Genomic DNA, 27,506 nt, shown 5'->3' on the forward strand with positions numbered 1-27,506 from the left:
GTAACTTTTTAAAATGTATTATATTTTATTATTTTGTATTATTTTTAGTTATTTTGTTATTATTTATTTATTTATTTATTTGCGACATTTATATACCGCCTTTCTCACCCCGAAGGGGACTCAGGGCGGTTTACAAGTATATATACATACAATCTATTATATTATACAACTATATCGCAATATTATTAGTAATGTTGCATGTAATATAAATATACAATTATAATAGTGAATTATAATTATTATTACATTGTATTACATCATAATATTATTATAGTATTTTATTGTATTAATTTTTAGTGTTTTTTATTATTTTTATTGTATTTTTTGTATTTTATTTTTTATTGTTTTATTATTATTTGTTTGTACAGTAGAGTCTCATTTATCCAACATAAACGGGCCGGCAGAACGGTGGATAAGCGAATATGTTGGATAATAAGGATTTCAGCCACAGGGGAGCAGCTGCTTCATCATCCACTGTGACACCAAATTCTTGATGGATACTTCCTCATTCCAAATGCTGCTGTATGATTTATGCTTATCCAACATAAACGGGCCGGCAGAACGTTGGATAAGCGAATACGTTGGATAATAAGGAGGGATTAAGGAAAAGCCTATTAAACAGCAAATTAGGTTATGATTTTACAAATTAAACACCCAAACATCATGTTATACAACAAATTTGACAGAAAAAGTAGTTCAATACACAGTAATGCTATGTAGTAATTACTGTATTTACGAATTTAGTACCAAAATATCATGATATATTGAAAACATTGACTACAAAAATGCATTGGATAACCCAGAACGTTGGATAAGCTAGTGTTGGATAAGTGAAACTCTACTTTATTGTTATTTGTATGTATTAATTTTATTATTTGATTATATTATTTTTATTTATGTTTTTAAATTGTATTATTGTATTTTATTTTTATGTGGGTTTTTTTGCATTTATTTTATTATTTTTGTTTGTCTTTGTATTGGGTTGCTCTGAGTTCTGTGGTTTGCCTGGTCATGTTTGAAATGTATTCTCTCCTGATGTTTCTAACTGGCAGCAATTGGATAAAAACAATTATTCCTTTTCTTCTAATTAGGAGGTTTTTTTTCTTTTCTTTTTGTTGTCGGCACCTAGGGGCAAGGATTTCGGGTCGTATTGCTAAGTTTCGTGTGTTTGAGTCATGTAGTTGCATTGTTGTGCATGTTTGCCGGTTTTTTCGGTTTTGTGGCTCCGGATTGTGTTTTTGTGGTGTGGTTGTGTTGTAAGAACCGCGAGGCAAGGCTTTTGCGTTGTGTTGCCAAGTTTCGTATTTCTGGGGCATTTAGTTGTGTTGTTATAGTCACGGCGCAAACAACTTTACCCTTTTATATATATACTAGCTGTGCCCGGCCACATGTTACTGTGGCGAAGTCTGGTGGTATGGGAAATAAAGTATTGAGGAATTGGTGGTAGTTAAGGTCAAGGGTAAAGGTTTTCCCCTGACGGAGCTTAGCCTTCTAACTGGCAGCAATTGGATAAAAACAATTATTCCTCTCCCTCTAATTAGGACTTTATTTTTCTTTTCTTTTTGTTGTATGAACGTAGAGGCATGGATGAGGGGTTGTGCTGCCAAGTTTAGTGTTTCTGGGATGTGTAGTTTTGTTGTTTTGTTCTAGGCCGATTTTTTTAATCCTTTTATATATATAGATTTTCTGTTGATTTGGTTCTGAAAGTTGTAAATTGCTGACAGACAGCTAAAATCCATTGATTCCATCCGTTCCTGAACAGATGTATACATTGCTTAATTAGCTTTCCTTATCAAGGAGCCTTGTTTGCTTCCTTAATAATGTTGACAAACATAAGGAGCCCCCATGTTGACTTCCTTACTTAAAAGAATCATTGTCTTTCGCAATGTAAACAAGCTGGTTTTCCACCAAGAGTTAGTCAAGCCAACAATGTCAACAGTTAATCATTTGTCACAGGTCTCATCAGCAAGTCCATGAATTGTAGTTTTCCAGGCCTTATTCCTTAGGATGGTATCTTCAGCCCAGTTAGGCGGCATTCATACACCTTTCTCACTCAAATCATACATAATATATATTTCATAATGTAAAGAAGTGTGTTTTTATTTTGATTTATAGATGTCATGTTTAATTTCATTTTAAAAGTCATGTTTGGCTATGTTTAAATGGGTAAGTATTGGTTACCAGTGCGTGGGGGATGGTAACCAGCTCAGCATTCTGAGGCAGGTTACCATAGCAACGAGGGCGGAGCCAACCACCGTTTGGAGGAAAAGGAGGGAATGTTTTAAAAACAGTTTAGTCTGTGATCTGAGAGTCACAGGAAATAGACTGGTTACAGGTTTAGCGAAACCAGGGAAGTTCAAATTTTAGTCTGTGATTTTTAGTCACAGGGAAGACACTTGTTCCAGGTTAGGGAAACCAGGGAAACTCAGATCTCTAGTGGTGTTGAATTAAGCAAGTTAGGTGACTTGTTTAGGTTTATTTGTGGAGTCTGAGTAGGAAGGGAAAGTAATCCCAGTTAGATCCAAAGTGATCAGTTAGTAGTTTTGGTTGGGAAAGGAAAGGAGAAAGTATTTGAAAGAGTATTCATCATAAGTTATATTTGCAACTGATTAAGAAAGTTTAACTCTAAGAAGTAATAGTGTAACCACCAAGCTCTGTGCCTGAAATAGACTTGTTTTTGTTCTTCAATATCTAAGCCTCGGTCACCTATATGCAAATCTAAGTAACGCTACCATCTAAAGTGAGTAAGAATAAGAAGAATAAAGAAGATAAATTCTCCTCTTCCCCCACATCTCCACATTTGGTGGCAGCGGTGGGATATAAAGATTCCTCCCTGCCACATCACTGCACATAACATTAGATATTTCATGACACCTTTATCTCCCAGAAATCCTAACTGCTGGCAAACTGGCTGGGATTTCAGGGAGTTGTAGGCCAAAACACCTGGGGGGACACAGGTTGAGGACCACTGATCTAGACCCTACTCTCCTCCTACAGAAGCCTACAGAGAAGCATGTCCTTCTCAGGACACATTCCTTTATAGAAATGATGACCTCCCTCGTTCTAGACACGATCCTCCTCTTATAGGAGCCTACACAGGAGCATACCCTTCTCGAGACCTATTCCTTTACAGTATTTTTACGGCAAGTATATCCTGACCCGCTTCTACTTTTATCCTGTGGATCTTGCTGTGCATCATAAGGCGCTGGCTCTGCCCAAAGCTCTTCCCACACTCGAAGCACTTGTAGGGCTTCTCCCTGGCGTGGGTCTTCTGGTGATAGATGAGGCTCGAGCTGCAGCTGAACTGTTTTCCGCACTCCAGGCAATGGTACGGCTTCTCTCCCGTGTGGATCTTCTCGTGGATGCGGAGGCTGGAGCTCTGGGTGAAGCACTTCCCGCACTCCTGGCACTTGTAGGGCTTCTCCCCCGTGTGGGTCCTTTGGTGGAAGGTCAGGTTGCGGTTGTTGCTGAAGGTCTTGCCGCAGTCCAGGCAGTTGTAGGGCTTCTCCCCGGTGTGGACCCGCTGGTGGAGGTTGCGGTGCGAGCTCTGGCTGAAGGTCTTCCCGCACTCAAGGCACTGGTAGGGCTTCTCCCCGGTGTGGGTCCGCTGGTGGGACACCAGGTGCTGTCTCTGGTGGAAGCTCTTCCCACACTCCTGGCACTTGTAGGGCTTCTCCCCGTCGTGGATCCGTTTATGCAACCGGAGGTAGGACTTGTAGCTGAAGCTCTTCCCGCACTCGGAGCATTGGTACGGCTTCTCCGCGGTGTGGACCCTCATGTGCAGGTTCAGCTTGGTGCTGCTCCGGAAGCTCTTCTGGCACTGCGAGCAGGTGTACGGCTTCTCGTTGGTGTGGATCCGGAGGTGCTGGATCAGGTTCGTGCTGTGGCTGAAGCCCTTCCCGCAATCCGTGCATTTGTACGGCTTCTCCCCGGTGTGGATCTTCTTGTGGATGCGGAGGCTGGAGCTCTGGCTGAAAAGCTTCCCGCAATCGGCGCACTTGTAGGGCTTCTCCCCCGTGTGGGTCCTTTGGTGGAAGGTCAGGTTGCGTTTGTTGCTCAAGGTCTTGCCGCAAACCTGGCACTTGTACGGTTTCCGGCCAAAGCTCTTCCCGCAATCCGAGCATTTGTAGGGTTTCTCCCCTGTGTGGACACGCCGGTGTGTAGCGAAGCCCTTCGAGTTGCCGAAGCTCATTCCGCACTCCGGGCATTTGTAGGGTTTCTCTTCCGTGGAGATGTTTTCGAGTGAAATCTTGTCTCCTTTTTTTATTCTCTGAGGGTCCTTTTGGCATTCTGGACACTGGCGTGTCTTTTGCCGTTCCTGGCACATATTGGGCTTTTCCTCTGTCTGAGAGTCAGGGCTGGATTTGGTGAGGGCTGTTCTCCCAAGTGAAGAGCGGCCATTCTTCTTTTTCTTCCCCTTCGGGATTTGGATCCAACTTTGAGAAAGTTCATCCGTCAGCCAAGGGGTTGGTATACTCCACTCAATCTCGGCTGAGTTTTCTTTCGGCGTCCTTGATATTTCTTCCTCAAATTCTTCCTCCTTCACTTTTACTTCCACTATCCTTAAATCCTCTTGTTCCAAGATTTCTTCCTTCACTTCTTCCTCCAACATGCTTGATTCTTCTTCTTCCTCAAAGACTTCCTCCTTCACTTCTACCTCCAACATCCTTAAATCCTTTTTTCCAAAGATTTCCTCCTTCACTTCTTCCTCCAACGTGCTTGATTCTTCTTCTTCCTCAAAGACATCTTCCTTCACTTCTTCCTCCAACATCCTTGATTCTTCTTCCTCCTCAAAGGCTTCTTCCTTCACTCCTTTCTCCAACATCCATGATTCTTCTTCTTCCTCAAAGACCTTTCCCTTCACTTCTTCCTCCAACATCCTTGATTCTTCTTCTTCAAAGACTTCTTCCTTCACTCCTTTCTCCAACATCCATAATTCCTCTTTTTCCTCAAAAACCTCTCCCTTGACTTCTTCCTCCAACATCCTTGATTCTTCTTCCTCCTCAAAGACTTCTTCCTTCACTCCTTTCTCCAACATCCATAATTTCTCTTTTTCCTCAAAGACCTCTCCTTTGACTTCTTCTTCCAACATCTTTGATTCTTCTTCCTCCTCAAAGGCTTCTTCCTTCACTCCTTTCTCCAACATCCATGACTCTTCTTTTTCCTCAAAGACTTCTCCCTTCACTTCTTCCTTCAACATCCATGATTTTTCATCTTCCTCAGAGACTTCTTTCTTCACTTTTTCCTGTGGCATCCTTGATTCTCTGTCTTCCTCAAAGATTTCTTCCTTGATTGGTCTTGAGATCAGCTTGAATGGTTCTGGAGAACAGTCTTTCCCTGAAGAAATGACAAGGAGATAATCTCTGGTCAAAAAAACGCAATTGGGTCTCCACATTTACCAATTTAACTTTTGCCGGTTTCATTATTTACAGATTCTATTAATATGTGCTCTCAAGGTCCTCCAGCATGACTCTATGGTCAACTTCCACTGGACACTGACCATAGAGTGATGCTGGATGACATAGTTCTATGGTCAACTTCTGCCATAAAGTGTCTATAGAGTAGACATGGGCAAGCCTTGGCCCTCCAGGTATTTTAGACTTGTGGGAGTTGAAGTCCAAAACACCTGGAAGACCGAAGCTGGCTCATGCCTGCTACAGAGTCAAGTTGAGAAAATAAGAGAAACTAGGAGATTTTCACACATTTGTAGGACCTCTAGAGCAGTGCTTCCCAACCTATGGTCCGTGGACCACCAATGCTCTCTAAGAACTAAAATATGGTCTGCAACCTCACTGTTACTACACCGTTGCAACGAGAGTGACCGGTCTTGCGAAACCCTCTTACAGTGCCGAGGCAACAGAGATGTTGAGAGGTGAGAGGCTGACTACTCACAAAAGGCATGACAACAAGCCTCCTGACTGCTGCTTCTCCTCTTCCTTTCATTCCATGTGGCGCCTGGAAGCGGGGGTGCCTTGGTGTCTTTGTTTTTAGGCCTGTTCCTGGGGTTATTTGGGGTGCTGATTCAGAAAATTGCACTGGATAGACCACATCAGATTATTAAATATGATTAAATATGGTTTACTGTGAGAGAGCAGATGGCGACCACTGGATGGCATATGTCTTGTATCAGGAACTAGAGCTGATATGGTCTCTCCAATGCAATTTTCGGAATCAACACCCCAAATAACCAAACCGAATCGAAAGTTGGCCAAAAAATGATTTGTAACCCCTTTGGTACTAATGTTGGAGACTGGCTCCTGGTCAAAAAAGATTGGAAACGAGTGCTCTAGAGAAATTCTATGTCTAACATCCAGGATTCCTTGAAATAACACATCTTCATTTGTAGGACCTCCAGACATTCTATGTTCACCTTCCAGTGGAAACTGAGGCTGGAGCCACACTTGAAGACAATATTACTAAAAAAAACACACCTCTCCAGGTACTTGTAGAATGTTCACCTTGTCCTAGAGACCTGGATTTATTTAGAGTAGCCAGATATTCATGTGTTGCCTCTTTACCTATTTTGTGCAGCATTTCCTCTCCTTCATCCTCCCCAAATTAAGCAATTCCAGCAGAAGCTGACCAGGGTCACACTGGAGGGCCTAGAAGTTTTTAGAAAGAATAGTTCTCTAGGCATTATCTAGCATGATAGTTTAACTATTAATATTTAATGTTCGTTATAATTCTTTGGGACACTATATTATCACTATTTTTATTTTATCAGGTAACTTAGTCATGAGAGAAAGACTAACTGTCTAGTAGGTTTCTCCAAGTTGAGTCTTCCTTATCCAGAATGCTTGGGACCAGAAGTATATTAGATTTTGTGGATATTGGAACACCACTCTTTGCAAATATGTGTATTATTACAGTAGTCTCGCTTATCCAACGTAAATGGGCCGGCAGAATGTTGGATAAGTGAATATGTTGGATAATAAGGAGAGATTAAGGAAAAGCCTATTAAACATCAAATTAGGCTATGATTTTACAAATTAAGCACCAAAACATCATGTTATACAACAAATTTGACAGAAAAAGTAGTTCAATACACAGCAATGCTATGTAGTAATTACTGTATTTACGAATTTAGCACCAAAATATCACGATGTATTGAAAACATTGACTACAAAAATGCATTGGATAATCCAGAATGTTGGATAAGCGAGTGTTGGATAAGTGAGACTCTACTGTATTTCTTTCTTATAATCCACCTCTATCTCCCTGAAGGGACTCGGGGAGGCTCACATGGGGACAAGCCCTAAAACCATCAATTTGATATATAATTAAAACATAAAACCAATTACAGAATAACACAATACTGTACAACAATTATTTAAAACATATTTAAATAAACACAACCATATTAATTTAAAAAAGTGAAGTGAATGAGATATTTTGGAGATGGAAACACTGTCTAAACTTGACACTTTTCTGATGTATATATACCTTGAGTATATCAATTTAAGATTTTTTTGTGCCAATTAATTTTTTCATAATTTGGTGCATGAAACAATGTTTGTGGATAGAGAATGATCAGAAAGAAAAAATGTCACTATGTCTCAGACACCACAGCACTAATCAACCAGAATTTACCAGAAGACATCACAGCCCTGTTTCACCATTGCCTCACCACAAGTTACTTTCAGTGGGACAATCTATCTATATATATATAAAAGGGTAATGGAATCACGGCACCGGACAAAACAACTAAACTAAATGCCCCACAACCTCGAAAATTGACAGCACAACCTCTCATCCATGCCTCTACGTTCATACAACAAAAAGAAAAGAAAAATTAAGTCCTAGCCACAGCAACGCGTGGCCGGGCACAGCTAGTGAATTCTATAAACAGAAAGATGGAGTAGCCATGGGGAGCCTTCTCAGCTCGGTCATAGCAAATTTCTACATGGAACACTTTGAAAAACAAGTCTTGGAAACAGCACCAAAAAAGCCCACTATGTGGTTCAGTTATGTGGGTGACACATTCACCATTTGGAGCCATGGAGGAGAAGAACTCAGCAAGTTCCTAAACCACCTCAACAGCATCCACCCAAACATCCAATTCACCATGGAAAAAGAAAAGGAAGGAAAACTGCCATTTCTAGATGTTCTGGTCATCGGCAAACCCAATCAACAATTGGGCCACACAGTTTACAGAAAACCTACACACACAGATAGATACCTTCATAAAAACTCCAACCATCAACCAAGTCAATAAAGAAGCACAATCAAAGACCTTGCAGACTGTGCATAATCTGTGAAGCCCACCTCCTCCAAGGGGAACTGGACCACCTAAACTGGGCTCTAAAGGCCAATGGAGACCCCACCATGGACATCAGAAGAGCTGCAAGGCCAAGAACAAGACACGAGAGTCAAGACAAAGATCCACCCAGAGGGAAAGTGTTCTTACCATACATCAAGGGAAGCTGAGAAAGAAACACAACCTACAAACTATCTACAGACCCAGCAAGAAAATCCAACAAATGCTACATCCAGCAAAGAACAAGAGGAATCTTCTCACCTCTGCAGGAGTCTCCCGTATCCCATGCAGCTGTGGACAAGTCTCCATAGGGACCCCCAAACACAACAGCATTGCCCAGACATGAAACAAGGAACACGAAAGGTCCTGCAGACTCACTCAACCAGAGAAGTCAGCCATAGCAGAGCACTTGGTGAACCAACCTGGACACAACATATTATTTGAGAACACAGAAATGCTGGACCACTCTCACAACACAGACAACACAGAAAAGCCACTGAAAGCCACAAGTATGTGGACAATTTCAACATAAAGCAGGAAACCATGAAAATGAACAAAATCTGGTTACCAGTATTAAAAAACACCAGAATCAAGATAGTAAGGAAGGAAAACAACACATAAACAGGGGAACTCCAGACAGCAAACAATCAAGTGCCAGTGAACACCCCGCAAACAAAGGATAACTCCAGGCAACAGAGGGCAGGCTACCTCTATGCAGATACCCTCACTGATTGACTTTGCAGCTTCATGGCTACTCAATGCTATTCAAGCTCGCTAACGGCAATATTCAGACTTGCTTTAAACAGACAATGACTCTTTCTTCCACCCTGTTCATTCAACAAATATATATACACACTCCACTTGCCTCATTTACAACAGACCTCTCAAGATGCAGCCACAGATGCAGGTGAAACATCAGGAGAGAATGCTCCTGGAACACTTTGGCCATACAGCCCGAAAAACCCACAGTGATTCTGGCCATGAAAGCCTTCAACAATACCAGGAATCTCTTCCTAATGTTCAGGTGGAATCTCTTTTCCTGCCATTTGAATCCGTGGCTCCATTGAATCCGAGTTTCCAGAGCTGGAACGTGGCTGTGACGTCTCCTTCTCTCAGGCTTCTCTTCTCCAGATGTCATGTTTGATTGCGTTTTTAAAGGGTCAATATTTCAGTTACTCTGCACTCATGAGTTGGTTGCCATGGAGAAGTGGGCGGAGCCAACTGCCGTTTTGGTGGAGAAGTGCAGGTCTGAAGGGAAAGCAGTTAGTCTGTGCCCTGATGAGGTACAGTGAAGACTGATTCTCGGTTGGAGAATCAGGGAGACTCAAGTGCTTATTTGAGTCAGTTTAAAATAAGTTTGGTGGCTTATTTTAAGGTAGTCTGTTTCCAGATAAGGAACAGATAGTCTGTGATTGAAATTCACAGGGTGACTGCAGTTTAAAGCAGTAGAGAAGGAAGTGATATTTTAAGGAATTTGAAACACCTCAATATAGCTTTGCAACAGTTAGTCCAAGTGCCTCTAAAGAGAAGTTACTGTAACCATTAAGCTTGTGCCTGAATAAACGTGTTATTGTTCTTTCTACCATCTAAGCTTCTGTCATCTATATTACCATCTAAAGCAATGATGGGCAAGCTTTTACACTTGGTGTGTCAAAATTCACCAAAAAACCTAGCATGACTTGGGTGGTGTGTCACTTCGAGAGAAAAAAACCATAATTTTGCAATATGTATAATTTAAATAACAAAAATGCATAATTGTAATATATAACTCTATTTAATAAATCAAAAACTATTTACTACCCTTATTTCCATGTACAACGATCTATGGTACCTCTTGCAGTTTCCACACTGACTTCTCTCTATTCTAGTTTCAATGTAGTCATGAATAATGAATAATATAATAGTAATAATATGATTATATACTACAATATTTATTTTTATATATATATATATATATATAAATATATATAATGTGCATAATTCCCATGGAGTAAACAACAAAACCACTGGACCAAATCACACCAAATTTGGCCAAAAAAGACATAGTCATCCAATCAATCTGCAGGTGGCAGCAAAAATGGCTAGGCGTGTCAGTGCTGACACGCATGTCATAGGTTGGCCATTACTGATCTAAAGCAAACAAGGAGAAAGAAGAAAAATAAAATCTAAAAAGTCTCCTCTCTAAGTAGCTAGTGGCTATATCTTCCAATAGTGGTGGCAAGAGTTGATAATCCCCTTAACATCTGGTGGAAGCTTTTAAATAAAACATCTTTAATAACTGGTGGCAGTGGATATAAAATATATAATAATAATATAAATATAATTAATTAATAGAAACTCATCCACATCTCCGCAATTGGTGTCAGCGGTGGGATAAAAAAAGATTCCCCCCTGTCTGACATCTTTGCAACGGGAAACTGAAAGTAACAGCAAAGGAAATGCCTGGAGAGGACCTCTCACTTCCTACCACTAGGTCCTCCAGCATGGCTCTAGAGCAAGCATGGGCCAACTTTGGCCCTCCCTTCAGGTGTTTTGGACTCAAATTCCCAAAACACCTGGAGGGAAGGCTGAAGTAGGCCCATGCCTGCTCTGTAGTCAACTCTCAGTTGTAGAATCACCAGGATGACCTAAAACTCAAGGGTTCTCTCTCTAGGTCTCACCAGGTCTTCTTCCAGTGTGATGTATGCTTAACATCTGATGGATGCACACTGTAGAATGACCTAGGAAATGCCTAAAGAGGACATATATGGTCCGACTGGGGTCAATGACACCACAGGAACCAGTTCAATAGTTTGGGGTAGTAATGTATTTGTGGGTGCAAAGATGCAATGTGAATCAAAAGTCAAGGAAGGAACCAAGAGGGCAGATCCTGTTACCAGGTGAGTGTACAGCGGAATCAGCAGCGTCCAGTTAACACCATGTGCAAAAGACTCAGACCGGGCAGAGGAATTAAAAGAACAAAAGAAAACTTTACTTGTTGAGTTGAAGTCAAATAAACAGTTCAGTAATCGTACAATGTCCTTGTAGTTGCATAGGATCAATAACTAATCAATCAGCATTCAAAATATATCCAGCATAGCATATTTAATCAGCTACTTGACCGTAGCCAGAGAGCCTGTCTCTTTCTGTGCTCTCCCTCCAAGCTCAAATTCCCAACTGACAAATCCAGCCATCTACCAGCAAACTGATACATTGTTTGAGGTGTGGCTTACCTCTGCAAAAAGAGCTCAGCTCTCCTTTTGCAGAGATCTCTTGCAAACATCTTTGCAAGGATTTCTTTACACACACACATATAGCAATTTGGCGCAATAGATCCTTACCCGGAGGGTCCGCGTTCCCACAATCCTCTTCTTTCATGACGTCCACAGTGCAGGATCCTCCTCGGTTATCAAACCTAGGTCCGTCAGAAAGGCCCTAATAAAGAAGAGAGCAGAGTCTGAATCCTGACCCAAGGATCGACATGTTTTAATTCACCCTACATCAAGGCACAGCACTGTGACCCCCACCGACAATGGACCTGGACCACATTTGACACACAGAGTCCCCATGGCCAAGAGAACATACTGGAGGGATTTGAGGGGAATTCACCTTGATTTATCGCTGTTGAGTTCACCAACAATCAAAAAGCACTCTGGACCCCGCCTGAAACTAACTTGGCACACAGAAGCCCCATGACCAACACAAAATACTGTCAGAGTAATTTGCAGCGCAGCAGTAGATGGAGTCAGTGGGACGCAAAACAAAGTGACATCCAGAGACTTTGGTAAATCTATATACAAAGTTTTACTGTACAAGACAAACAGACTTGCAGACAAATAGACACAGGACTCTCACTCTAGGCAGACAGAACAGAACAGAACTGATGCAATCAGCAATGCACACACACTTGTGTCTGGATACTCCCCAGTTCCAGCCACACATCAAGGACATCACAGCTTCTCAGTAATTAACTCTTTACAGACTATAGTACACTCTGGATGATGCAATCAGTATGCAATACAAACCAAGACACAAACTTCATTTAAACTCTGCACTTGCCCTATAAGCCTTATATATCACCTGTCACATCAGCACTTTTAATCTTGTACCCATTACTCTGGCCCGGCCCAGTTTTATTGTGTTTTAGCGTATTGTTTATTGCTTGTTGTTTATACTGTTTTAATTGTATTTAATTTGCCTTTTGTTTTGTATTGTTATATTGTGTGTTGAGGCCTTGGCCTTTGTAAGCCGCATCGAGTCCTTCGGGAGATGCTAGCGGGGTACAAATAAAGTTTAATAATAATAATAATAATAAACACTATCTATACACAAATCCCACATTAACAAATACTGGAGGTCTTTAAAGGGATTTATAGGAGTTGTAGTTCACCTATACCCAGAGTGCACTATCCAGAGACTTTGGTAAAACTATATACAAAGTTTTACTGTACAAGACAAACAGACTTGCAGACAAATAGACACAGGACTCTCACTCTAGGCAGACAGAACAGAACGGAACAGAACTGATGCAATCAGCAATGCACACACACTTGTGTCTGGATACTCCCCAGTTCCAGCCACACATCAACGTCATCACAGCTTCTCAGAAATTAACTCTTTACAGACTATAGTACACTCTGGATGATGCAATCAGTATGCAATACAAACCAAGACACAAACTTCATTATCTATCTATCTATCTATCTATCTATCTATCTATCTATCTATACACAAATCCCACATTAACAAATACTGGAGGTCTTTAAAGGGATTTATAGGAGTTGTAGTTCACCTATACCCAGAGTGCACTATGAACCCAAACAATGATGGATCTGGACCAAACTTGGCATGTATACCCAATATGCCAAAATCTAAATAATGGTGGGTTTTGAGGGGAATTGGCCTGGACATTTTGGAGTTGCAGGTACTGGGATGTATAGTTCACCCAACCCCACTGAGGATGGACCGGGGTCAAACTTGCCACAGGGAACTCCTGTGACCAACTGAACATACTGGAGAAGTTTGGGGAAAAGGAAGTTATAGTTCACCTGCATCCAGAGAAACAGTGACCCCCACTGACAATGGACCTGGACCAAATTCGGCACAGAGAAGCCCCATGACCAACTAAACATACTGCAGGGGTTGGTGGGAATTGCCCTTGATTTTGGGAGTTGTACTTCACCTGCATCCAGAGAGCACTGAACCAGGAAAAAATACTGGAGGTATTTGGGGAAAATTGACTTTGATTTTGGAGAATTGTGGTTCACCTACATCCAGACAGTACTGTGAACTCAAACACTGATGGATCTGGACCCAACATGGCAAACATATTAATATGCCGAAATTTAATGGAGAGGTTTAGGGGGAACTGACCTTCCTTTTTGGAAGCTGTAGTTCACCCACAACCAGGAAAACTGAATTCCACCGATGATGGACCTGGACCAAACTTGGCACACTGAACTCGTGACTAACTCAACCTACTGGAGGGTTTTGAGGGGACTGGTTCACCATAGTGGGAGTTGTAGTTTACCCTACAGCCAGAGAGCACAGTGAACCTCACCCATGATGCATCCAGAGCAGACTTGCCCAACATAACAAACTTAAAGTACTGATGGAGTTTCTCCTGCCATGATGTGAGCTGTAGATTACCCACAACCTTATGCACTTTGGGCTATTAAAACACTGACTTTTTCAAATGACCTGGGCAACGATTGGTTCCCAAGCTAGTATATATACGAGGGCTATCCAGAAAGTAGATTACGTTTTGGAATTAAAAATGAACAAAGTATAGGAGAAAACATTTACCATACGCAGTTGAAAGCCACACCCAAATACCACTTCTCAACATAGTCGCCATTCAAATCTAGTCGCTTATAATAGCGATGAATGAGCTTGGCAACTCCTTCCCCACAAAACTCTGCTGCTTGTGTCCTCAAAAAGTATAGGAGGAAACATTTACCATATGCAGTTGAAAGCCACACCCAAATACCACTTCTTAACATAGTCGCCATTCAAATCTAGGCACTTATCATAGCGATGAATGAGCTTGGCATCTCCTTCCCCACAAAACTCTGCCGCTTGCATCCTCAAAAAGTATACGAGAAAACATTTACCATATGCAGTTGAAAGCCACACCCAAATACCACTTCTCAACATAGTCGCCATTCAAATCTAGGCACTTATCATAACGATGAATGAGCTTGGCAACTCCTTCCCCACAAAACTCTGCCGCTTGCGTCCTCAAAAAGTATAGGAGAAAACATTTACCATATGCAGTTGAAAGCCACACCCAAATACCACTTCTCAACATAGTCACCATTCAAATCTAGGCACTTATCATAGCGATGAATGAGCTTGGCATCTCCTTCCCCACAAAACTCTGCCGCTTGCGTCCTCAAAAAGTATAGGAGAAAACATTTACCATATGCAGTTGAAAGCCACACCCAAATACCACTTCTCAACATAGTCACCATTCAAATCTAGGCACTTATCATAGCGATGAATGAGCTTGGCATCTCCTTCCCCACAAAACTCTGCCGCTTGCGTCCTCAAAAAGTATAGGAGAAAACATTTACCATATGCAGTTGAAAGCCACACCCAAATACCACTTCTCAACATAGTCACCATTCAAATCTAGGCACTTATCATAGCGATGAATGAGCTTGGCATCTCCTTCCCCACAAAACTCTGCTGCTTGTGTCCTCAAAAAGTATAGGAGAAAACATTTACCATATGCAGTTGAAAGCCACACCCAAATACCACTTCTCAACATAGTCACCATTCAAATCTAGGCACTTATCATAGCGATGAATGAGCTTGGCATCTCCTTCCCCACAAAACTCTGCCGCTTGCGTCCTCAAAAAGTATAGGAGAAAACATTTACCATATGCAGTTGAAAGCCACACCCAAATACCACTTCTCAACATAGTCACCATTCAAATCTAGGCACTTATCATAGCGATGAATGAGCTTGGCATCTCCTTCCCCACAAAACTCTGCTGCTTGTGTCCTCAAAAAGTATAGGAGAAAACATTTACCATATGCAGTTGAAAGCCACACCCAAATACCACTTCTTAACATAGTCGCCATTCAAATCTAGGCACTTATCATAGCGATGAATGAGCTTGGCATCTCCTTCCCCACAAAACTCTGCTGCTTGCGTCCTCAAAAAGTATAGGAGAAAACATTTACCATATGCAGTTGAAAGCCACACCCAAATACCACTTCTTAACATAGTCGCCATTCAAATCTAGGCACTTATCATAGCGATGAATGAACTTGGCAACTCCTTCCCCACAAAACTTTGCCGCTTGCATCCTCAAAAAGTATAGGAGAAAACATTTACCATATGCAGTTGAAAGCCACACCCAAATACCACTTCTCAACATAGTCGCCATTCAAATCTAGTCACTTATCATAGTGAGGAATGAGCTTGGCAACTCCTTCCCCATAAAACTCTGCCACTTGCGTCCTCAACCAGCCGGTCACCCCTTCCCACAGCTGTACATCGTCGCCAAAATGCTGCGTTGAGGACGCAAGCGACAGAGTTTGGTGGAGAAGGAGTTGCCAAGCTCATTCATCGCTATGATAAATGCCTAGATGTGAATGGCGACTATGTTGAGAAGTGGTATTTGGGTGTGGCTTTCAATTGCATATGGTAAATGTTTTCTCCTATACGTTTTGAGGAAGCAAGTGGCAGAGTTTTGTGGAGAAGGAGTTGCCAAGCTCATTCATCGCTATGATGTGCCTAGATTTGAATGGCGACTATGTTGAGAAGTGGTATTTGGATGTGGCTTTCAATTGCATATGGTAAATGTTTTCTCCTATACGTTTTGAGGAAGCAAGTGGCAGAGTTTGGTGGAGAAAGTGTTTCCAAGCTCATTCATCGCTATGATAAGTGCCTAGATTTCAATGGGGACTATGTTGAGAAGTGGTATTTGGGTGTGACTTTCAAGTGCATATGGTAAACGTTTTCTCCTATACGTTGTTCATTTTTAATTCCAAAACGTAATCTACTTTCTGGATAGCCCTCGTATATATATTAGATGCTGGTTTTAAAACAGGTTGAATCAAACAGGTTAAAATTAAAATCAAATAATAAATATTTATATTACAATGATAAAAAAGCGAACATGAAAAGGTTATACCTTTTAAGCTTAGCCTTCCGCCTCCTTTCTGACCCCTTTGGGGAGATAAAACAGGGTGTCAATAAAAATCGCACAGACAGACTACAAACAGAGGCACAACTATGTGGCCCAAATGATTCATTGGAACTTATGCCTCAAGTACCACCTCCCAGCAGCAAAGAACTGGTGGGATCACAAACCTGCAAAAGTATTGGAAAATGAGCACGCAAAGATACTGTGGGACTTCCGAATCCAGACTGACAAAGTTCTGGAACACAACACACCAGACATCACAGTTCTGGAAAAGAACAAGGTTTGGATCATTGATGTTGCCATCCCAGGTGACAGTCCCATTGATGAAAAACAACAAGAAAAACTCAGCTGCTATCAGGACCTCAAGATTGAACTTCAAAGACTCTGGCAGAAACCAGTGCAGGTGGTCCCGGTGGTGATGGGCACACTGGGTGCCGTGGCAAAAGATCTCAGCCGGCATTTGGAAACAATAGACATTGACAAAATTACGATCTGCCAACTGCAAAAGGCCACCCTACTGGGATCTGCACGCATCATCCGAAAATACATCACACAGTCCTAGACACTTGGGAAGTGTTTAACTTGTGGTTTTGTGATACGAAATCCAGCATATCTATCTTGTTTGCTGTGTCATAATAAAATAATAATAATAATAATAATAATAATAATAATAATAATAATAATAATACATCACACAGCCCTAGACACTTGGGAAGTGTTCGACTTGTGGTTTTGTGATATGAAATCCAGCATATCTATCTTGTTTGCTGTGTCATAATAAAATAACAATAATAATAATAATAATAATAATAATAATAATAATAATAATAATAATACATCACACAGCCCTAGACACTTGGGAAGTGTTCGACTTGTGATTTTGTGATATGAAATCCAGCATATCTATCTTGTTTGCTGTGTCATAATAAAATAATAATACTAATAATAATAATAATAATAATAATAATACATCACACAGCCCTAGACACTTGGGAAGTGTTCGACTTGTGATTTTGTGATATGAAATCCAGCATATCTATCTTGTTTGCTGTGTCATAATAAAATAACAATAATAATAATAATAATAATAATAATACATCACACAGCCCTAGACACTTGGGAAGTGTTCGACTTGTGATTTTGTGATATGAAATCCAGCATATCTATCTTGTTTGCTGTGTCATAATAAAATAACAATAATAATAATAATAATAATAATAATAATAATAATAATAATAATAATAATAATACATCACACAGCCCTAGACACTTGGGAAGTGTTCGACTTGTGATTTTGTGATATGAAATCCAGCATATCTATCTTGTTTGCTGTGTCATAATAAAATAATAACACTAATAATAATAATAATAATAATAATAATAATAATAATAATAATAATTTTATTTTCACATTGAAAATCTGGGCCAAACACATGGCTGTCATAGCAGCGGATGGTGATTTGGGGATACTTTCCGCTGGATTGGATTTCATTTCATCTAAATTTTAATACTATCGCTCATCCCGTGCCACTTGATACACCCAGAAACACACAATGCACCCCAAAACATGCCCTCCCAAGCCAAGCAATTATCTAGTCAAACAGGTTTTAAGTACACGCTAATTAGGTATTTCTAGGCTGCTTCTTCCTTACACTGGTTAACCCTTAAGAGCATTCCTGAAACAGGTATTTTCTAAGGCAGCGGTTTAAGCATTTCTAAAATCAATCTTCCATTTCTACGACTCAGTCCCCAAGAACCCTCATTATTATATCATTTCATTATTAAGCAGTGTGTAATGTATATATACATACATACATATACTCACACACACACACAACTATTATACATTATTTTTACATTATTATTATTATTATTATTATTATCAACACAACGACGTTGTATGGCACAGCAAACAAGATAGAGATGCTGGATTTCGTTTCGCAAAACCACAAGTCGAGCACTTCCCAAGTGTCTAGGACTGTGTGATGTATTTTCTGATGATGTGTGCAGATCCCAGTAGGGTGGCCTTTTGCAGTTGGCAGATGGTGATTTTGTCAATGTCTATTGTTTCCAAATGCCGGCTGAGATCTTTTGGCACAGCACCCAGTGTGCCCATCACCACCGGGACCACCTGTACTGGTTTCTGCCAGAGTCTTTGAAGTTCAATCTTGAGGTCCTGATAGCGGCTGAGTTTTTCCTGTTGTTTTTCTTCAATGCGACTGTCACCTGGGATGGCAACATCAATGATCCAAACCTTGTTCTTTTCCACAACTGTGATGTCTGGTGTGTTGTGTTCCAGAACTTTGTCAGTCTGGATTCGGAAGTCCCACAGTATCTTTGCATGTTCATTTCCCAATACTTTTGCAGGTTTGTGATCCCACCAGTTCTTTGCTGCTGGCAGGTGGTACTTGAGGCATAAGTTTCAATGAATCATTTGGGCCACATGGTTGTGCCTCTGTTTGTAGTCTGTCTGTGCGATTTTCTTACAGCAGCTGAGGATATGATCAATGGTTTCATCGGTTTCCTTGCACAGTCTGCATTTTGGGTCATCAGCTGATTTTTCAATCTTGGCCTTAATTGCCTTTGTCCTGATGTCTTGCTCCTGGGCTGCAAGGATCAGGCCTTCTGCCTCCTTCTTCAGGGTCCCATTCGTGAGCCAGAGCCAGGTCTTCTCCTTATCAGCTTTTCCTTCAATTTTGTCAAGGAACTTTCCATGCAGTGTTTTGTTGTGCCAGCTGTCAGCTCTAGTTTGTAGTGCGGTTTTCTTGTACTGGTTTTTTGTCCGCTGTGCTTTGAGGAGTTTCTGATTTTTGACTTCAATCAAAGCAGGTTCTTCACTTTGCTTTACATCTTCTGCCAGGGCATGTTCTTCTTCTTTGACTGCTTGTTTTACTTGTAAGAGTCCTCTGCCCCCTGATCTTCTAGGCAGATATAGCCGGTCAACATCACTGCGAGGGTGCAGTGAATGATGAATGGTCATGAGTTTTCTTGTTTTTCTGTCCAAATTGTCCAGTTCCACCTGTGTCCAATTTATAATGCCAGCAGTATATCTTATATCTTATGACAGGTATGGCCCAGGAATCATCAAAACCCAAATGAACAGTCACAGAAGCGGCAAAAATATACAATGCCAGAAAACTGCACAATTATTATTATTATTATTATTATTATTATTATTATTATTATTATTATTATTATTGTATGACACAGCAAACAAGATTTCGTATCACAAAATCACAAGTCGAACACTTCCCAAGTGTCTAGGGCTGTGTGATGTATTTTCGGATGATGCGTGCAGATCCCAGTCGGGTGGCCTTTTGCAGCTGGCAGGTCATAATTTTGTCAATGTCTATTGTTTCCAAATGCCGGCCGAGATTTTTTGGCACGGCACCCAGTGTGCCCATCACCACCGGCCACCTGCACTGGTTTCTATTATTAAACATCAAATTGGGTCATCATTATACAAATTAAGCAACAAAACATCATGTTATACAACAAATTTGACAGAAAAAGTAGTTCCATGTGCAGTAATGCTATGTAGTAATTACTGTATTTACAAATTTACCACCAAAATATCACAATGAATCTAAAACCCTGACTACAAAAACATTGACTACTAAAAGGCAGACTGCGTTGGATAATCCAGAACATTGGATAAGCGAGTGTTGGATAAGTGAGATTCTACTGTAATATGAAATAATTGCTGTGGTAAAATAATACAGAACAATAAAATCTCTAAAACCAGGACAGTAATAAACAACATCATTCTGAAAGCAGGGAAATTGGGAATTCCACAAAGGAAACAACCAGGGCCAGGTAACATCTCCAAAGAAATGATTCTTCCAGAAAGGAAGCTGAAAAGGGAGTGAGGCAGTGTGTATTACCAAAGTCATTATTGTTATTATTATTATTATTATTATTATTATTATTATTATTATTATTATTATTATTATTATTGACACAACAACATAGTACGACACAGCAAACGAGATCGATATGCAGACTGACAAAGTTCTGGAACACAACACACCAGACTTCACAATTGTGGAAAAGAAAAAAGTTTGGATTATATTATTATTATTATTATTATTACAGTAGAATCTCACTTATCCAAGCCTCGCTTATCCAAGTTTCTGGATTATCCAAGCCATTTTTGTAGTCAATGTTTTCAATATGTCGTGATATTTTGGTGCTAAATTCGTAAATACAGGAATTACAATCTAACATTACTGAGTATTGAACTGCTTTTTCTGTCAAATTTGTTGTAAAATATGATGTTTTGGTGCTTCATTTGTAAAACCATAACCTAATTTGATGTTTAATAGGCTTTTCCTTAATCCCTCCTTATTATCCAAGATATTTGCTTATCCAAGCTTCTGCCGGCCTGTTTAGCTTGGATAAGTGAGACTCTACTGTATTATCATTATTATTATTATTATTATTATTATTATTATTATTATTATTATTATTATTTCTGCTGTGAGTTTTCCGGGCTGTATGGCCATGTCTCAGAAGCATCCTCTCCTGATGTTTCACCCATATTTATGGTAGGCATCCTCAGAGGTGTGGGCGAAACGTCAGGAGAGAATGCTTCCAGAACATGGCCATACAGCCCGAAAAACCCAAATCAAGATGTGAGGGGAAGTGATAGGAAAGAAGGAAGGAAGTTTTTTTTCCTGATGTCCTGGAGACTGGGCTTCAAACTACAGGAAAGAAAGGAGATTCCACCTGAACATGAGGAAGAACTTCCTGACTGTGAGAGAGAGCTGTTCAGCAGTGGAACTCCCTGCTGCAGAGTGTGGTGGAGGCGCCTTCTTTGGAGGCTTTGAAACAGAGGCTGGATGGCCATCTGTCGGGGTGCTTTGAATGCAATTTTCCTCCTTCTTGGCAGGATAGGTTGGACTGGGTGGCCCACGAGGTCTCTTCCAACTCTAGGATTTTTTTTACAAATTAAGCACCAACTCTAGGGCCGGGCTGTGGCGCAGCTGGCTAGTAACCAGCTGCAATAAATCACTACTCACTGAGAGGTCATGAGTTCGGGTTAAGCCCCCGACCATTAAATAGCCCGTCTTGCTGTTGACCTATGCAGCCCCGAAAAGACAGTTGCATCTGTCAAGTAGGGAAATTTAGGTACGCTTTATGCGGGAGGCTAATTTAACTAATTTACAACATCATAAAAACTGCCAGCAAAACACGAGGAAAGGAATGAGGAAGTACAGCCACTAGTGGACAGTGAAGCAACAGCTCCCCCTGTGGCCGGAATCGTGAAGCTGGAAAAAAAATGTTAAATGCCTCTGTGTCTGTCTATACTGTATGTTGTTTGTCTTTATGGGCATTGAATGTTTGCCCTATATGTACATAATGTGATCCGCCCTGAGTCCCCTTCGGGGTGAGAATAAGGGTGGAATATAAATACTGTAAATAAATAAATAAAAATAAATTCTATGATATTGCATTTTAATGGTATTGCATCACACCATTATATTTATTCCTATTATTCCCAGATATTATGACACGGCACAGTTTAAAAGTCACAAAGGGGTTCCAATCGTTAAGAAGTCCTTTATTTTGTTTTGGTTTTAATTTATAATATAAGTTTAGTTTTATTTTAGTTTAGTTTATTATATAATAATATTTTATTATTATATGTTTAATTTTATTTTACAGTAGAGTTTCGCTTATCCAAGCTCCGCTTATCCAAGGTTCTGTATTATCCAACGCAGTTTGACTTTGAGTAGTCAATGTTTTTTGTAGTCAATTTTTCAATAAATTGTGAAATCTTGGTGCTAAATTTATAAACATAGCCATTATTACATAACGTTATCGTTTAATTTTATTTTACAGTAGTCTCGCTTATCCAAGCTCCGCTTATCCAAGGTTCTGTATTATCCAACGCAGTTTGACTTTGAGTAGTCAATGTTTTTTGTAGTCAATTTTTCAATAAATTGTGAAATCTTGGTGCTAAATTTATAAACACAGCCATTATTACATAATGTTATCGTTTAATTTTATTTTACAGTAGTCTCGCTTATCCAAGCTCCGCTTATCCAAGGTTCTGTATTATCCAACGCAGTTTGACTTTGAGTAGTCAATGTTTTTGTAGTCAATTTTTCAATAAATTGTGAAATCTTGGTGCTAAATTCATAAATACAGTAATTATTACATGTACTGAACTGCTTTTTCTATCCATTTGTTGTAAAGCATGATGTTTTGGTGCTTAATTTGTAAAATTATAACATAATTTGATGTTTAATAGGCTTTTCCTGAACCCCTCCTCATTATCCAACATTTTCGCTTATCCAATGTTCTGCCGGCCCATTTATGTTGGTTAAGTGAGACTCTACTGTATTTTGGTTTTAATTTATAATGTCATTTGTTTCCTACATACACTGTACATACTATATCGTATTAATATAATGTATACAGTATATATAGGAAATAAATGTATAATGTGTTATATTATGCATGAAATTGATAAGGAAATAATTCAGAAAAAAAAGTTGCTATGAGTTTCCCGGGCTGTCTGGCCATGTTCCAGAAGCATTCTCTCCTGACGTTTCGCCCACATCTATGGCAGGCATCCTCCGAGGTTGTGAAGTCTGTTGGGAAACTAGGCAACTTGGGTTTTTATATCTGTGGAATAATGTTCAAGGTGGGAAAAAGAACTCTTGGTCTATTTGAGACACCCTGATTAGCATTGAATAGCCTTTCAGCTTCAAGGCCTGGCTGCTTCCTGCCCGGTGGTAATCCTGTGTTGGAAGATGTTAGCTGACCCTGATTGTTTCATGTTTGGAATTCCCCTGTTTTCGGAGTGTCGTTCTTCATTTGCTGCCCTGATTCCCCCAGGCAGGAAGCAGCCAGGCCTTGAAGCTGCAAGGCTTTTCAATGCTAAATCAAGGTGATTAATTGCAGCATTCGCACTGGCCTCCAACAGACAAAGAGTTCTTTCTCCCACCCTGGACATCATCCCACAGGTATATAAACACCACTTGCCTAGTTTCCAATATACCTCACAATCTCTGAGGATGCCTGCCACTGATGTGGGCGAATGTCAGGAGAGAATGCTTCTCGAACATGGCCATACAGCCCGGAAAACTCACAGCAACCCAGTGATTCCGGCCATGAAAGCCTACGACAATACAATTCAGAGATAGTTAGTTATTAACAAGAGAGATTCCTTTGTGGTTTGGGCCTACTTTGTTTACATTATATTGTAATATATTGTATTATAATATTACAAATTTATTTCACAATACAATATCTATATATATAAAAGAGTGATGGCATCACGGCAGCGGACAAAACAACAAAAGTAAACACCCCACAACCTCGAAAATTGACATCACAACCCCTCATCCATGCCTCTAGGTTGATACAACAAAAAGAAAAGAAAATTAAATTCCTAATTAGAGGGAGAGGAATAATTGTTTTTATCCAATTGCTGCCAGTTAGAAGGCTAAGCTCCGCCCACTTGGTCTCCTAGCAACCCACTCAGCCCAGTGTTAATAAAATAATGATAAAAAATAAATACAAATAATACAATTAAAATATATAAAAAACACTAAAATAATTAATACAATAAAATACTATAACAAAATGACTAAAAATAATACAACAAAATAATAAAATATAATAAATAAAAAAGATAAGTGACAATAAAATTAATTTAAAAAAATACAAATAACGTCAAATAAAAATTCCACAACAAGTTTTAACCGATACCACCACCACTTTGCCACAGCAACGCGTGGCCGGGCACAGCTAGTAATATTATAAAATAACATATTATAAATGTATTTCCAAATGCATTATTATATATGATATTCTAAATTTATTTGATAATACAATACAATATTATAAAATAACGTATTATAAATGTTATTTCCAAACACAATATTACATATATTTTAAATGTACTTCATAATATAATATATTATAAAATAACGTATTGTAAATGTATTTCTAAATACAATATTATATAATATATGATGATATTCAAAATCTATTTAATAATACAATACAATCTAATATTATAAAATAACGTATTATAAATGTATTTCCAAACACAATATTACATATATTTTAAATGTACTTCATAATACAATATAATATTATAAAATAACATATTATAAATGTATTTCCAAATGCAATATTATATATGATATTCTAAATTTATTTAATAATACAATACAATATAATATTACAAAATAACGTATTATAAATGTATTTCCAAATACAATATTACATATAATATTATAAATGAATTTCATAATCCAATATAATATTATAAAATAACATATTATAAATGTATTTCCAAATACAATATTATATATGATATTCTAAATTTATTTAATAATACAATACAATATAATATTACAAAATAACGTATTATAAATGTATTTCCAAATACAATATTACATATAATATTATAAATGAATTTCATAATCCAATATAATATTATAAAATAACATATTATAAATGTATTTCCAAATACAATATTATATATGATATTCTAAATTTATTTAATAATACAATACAAAATATTATAAAATAACGTATCACAAATGTATTTCCAAATACAATATTACATATAATATTATAAATGTATTTCATAATACAATATAATATTATAAAATAACATATTATAAATGTATTTCCAAATACAGTATTATATGATATTCTAAATTTATTTGATAATACAATACAATATAATATTATAAAATAACATATTATGAATGTATTTCCAAATACAATATTATATATGATATTCTAAGTTTATTTAATAATACAATACAATATAATATTATAAAATAACATATTATAAATGTATTTCCAAATACAATATTACATATTTTTAAATGTACTTCATAATACAATATAATATTATAAAATAACGTATTATAAATGTTTTTCTAAATACAATATTATATGATATTCTAAATTTATTTCATAATACAATACAATATAATATTATAAAATAACGTATTATAAATGTATTTCCCAATACAATATTACATATATTTTAAATGTATGTCATAATACAATATATTATAAAATAACATATTATAAATGTATTTCCAAATACAGTATTATATGATATTCTAAATTTATTTGATAATACAATACAATATAATATTATAAAATAACGTATTATAAATGTATTTCCAAATACAATATTACATATATTTTAAATGTATGTCATAATACAATATAATATTATAAAATAACATATTATGAATGTATTTCCAAATACAATATTATATATGATATTCTAAGTTTATTTAATAATACAATACAATATAATATTATAAAATAACATATTATAAATGTATTTCCAAATACAATATTACATATTTTTAAATGTACTTCATAATACAATATAATATTATAAAATAACATATTATAAATGTATTTCCAAATACAATATTATATATGATATTCTAAATTTATTTCATAATACAATACAATATAATATTATAAAATAATGTATTATAAATGTATTTCCAAATACAATATTACATATTTTTAAAAGTATGTCATAATACAATATAATATTATAAAATAACATATTATAAATGTATTTCCATATACAATATTACATATATTTTAAATGTACTTCATAATACAATATAATATTATAAAATAACATATTATAAATGTATTTCCATATACAATATTATATGATATTCTAAGTTTATTTAATAATACAATACAATATTATTATATTATATGCACTGTTTTATAACATTATATTACTACTTATATTACATTATCACATTGCATTAATAAAACAATGTGATACTGCGATAAAATATATTATTTATTCTTTATTTATTAGCAACCTTTATATCCAGCCCTTCTCACCTCAGGGCGGCTTACAAGTTATATTTACATACAATATATTATATTATTCGTATAGTTATATTTACATAGAACATATTATATTATTAACACAGCACAATATAAGTATTATATATCACTATATTGCACTATAACATTATATTGTAATATTATTAGTAATATTAGATGTAATATAAATATACAATTATAATAATGTTTTATTATTATTAAGAAATGCGACAGACACATCACTGCATTGCATTCTTTTCTTTGCAAAACAATGGCTGCACATGAATAAATGCAACAAGGAAAATGCCCCATCCCTTATGTTTATTATTAATTATTGCAAAAATTACTGAATGCACTGGGACTAATGCACAGAGGGGCCCCTTTTCCGCCTGCATTAATCCCAGTGCATTAATTAATTGGGGCCTTAATGAGCCAAAACCACCAAATGCAAACCTTGCAACGTCCTTCTCTCCTTCCTGGGCGGAAAGGCCAGCGGAAGCGGCACTTCGGGTTCCCAAGCGACTGCAGAGAGCCATAGAGAAAGGGAGCGCCAGTGCGCATGCGCCTCTCCCTCCAAGGGAGACATAAACACAGACATAAACAAGAGAGTGTTCGCATGGGAGCCGGAAGTGTTGGGGCAGAAGCCAAGCAAGGCATCCTAGGCTGGGAAGGGACCCCTTAAGGCCATCCAGTCCAGCCCCCTTCTGCTTTCAAGCAGGAAAAGCACCACCAAAGCCCTCCCAACAGATGGCCATCCAGTCTCAAAGACATTGAAAGAAATAGGGCTATAGAACCAAAGGCTCCTAGAGTTGGAAGGGGCTCCTAAAGGCCATCCAGTCCAACCCCCTTCTCACTTCATACTCCTTCATATGGCCTGAATGAGGTTGGGCTGAACGGCCCGCAGAGAGGTCTCTCCCAACTCGACGATTATATGAAATATATAAATCATATATTTTGAAATATATATCCCCATATCAAAAAAAAGAGAGAGAAAAAAAAAGGAGTCGCTAAAGAATGCTCAAACCTTTGGCACTTGCCAATAATAATAAAAATAAAACTGGGAAACTGAACTGTTTGTTGGAAATGAAAGCTATGGACTTGTCAACATCAGGAGAGGAATCGGATCAGATCATGTGGTTGACAGTCCCTCCCACAACTTCTTAACAAAAACATAGAGCAAGGAAAGAAAGCTGCATACCAAAATACATATAATAATAATAATAATAATAATTTTCTTTGATTGAAGTCAAAAATCAGAAACT

The 27,506-nt window shown here is 38.0% G+C and overlaps 1 protein-coding gene across 1 annotated transcript in view; it reads right to left on the reverse strand.

Moving 5' to 3' along the window:
• The window catches only part of LOC100567032 (zinc finger protein 271-like), a 100,712-nt gene that overhangs the window by 39,126 nt on the left and 34,080 nt on the right, over positions 1-27,506 (reverse strand). The window contains exons 4-5 of the mRNA XM_062973227.1: positions 11,578-11,671; positions 3,306-5,337 (exon numbers count right to left, since the gene is read on the reverse strand). Coding sequence (XP_062829297.1) covers positions 3,306-5,337; positions 11,578-11,671 — 2,126 coding nt within the window. The remainder of the gene's footprint in view (positions 1-3,305; positions 5,338-11,577; positions 11,672-27,506) is intronic.

The sequence above is a fragment of the Anolis carolinensis genome, chromosome 2 (genome assembly GCF_035594765.1).
Source record: "Anolis carolinensis isolate JA03-04 chromosome 2, rAnoCar3.1.pri, whole genome shotgun sequence".
NCBI classification, from domain to species: Eukaryota; Metazoa; Chordata; class Lepidosauria; order Squamata; family Dactyloidae; genus Anolis; species Anolis carolinensis.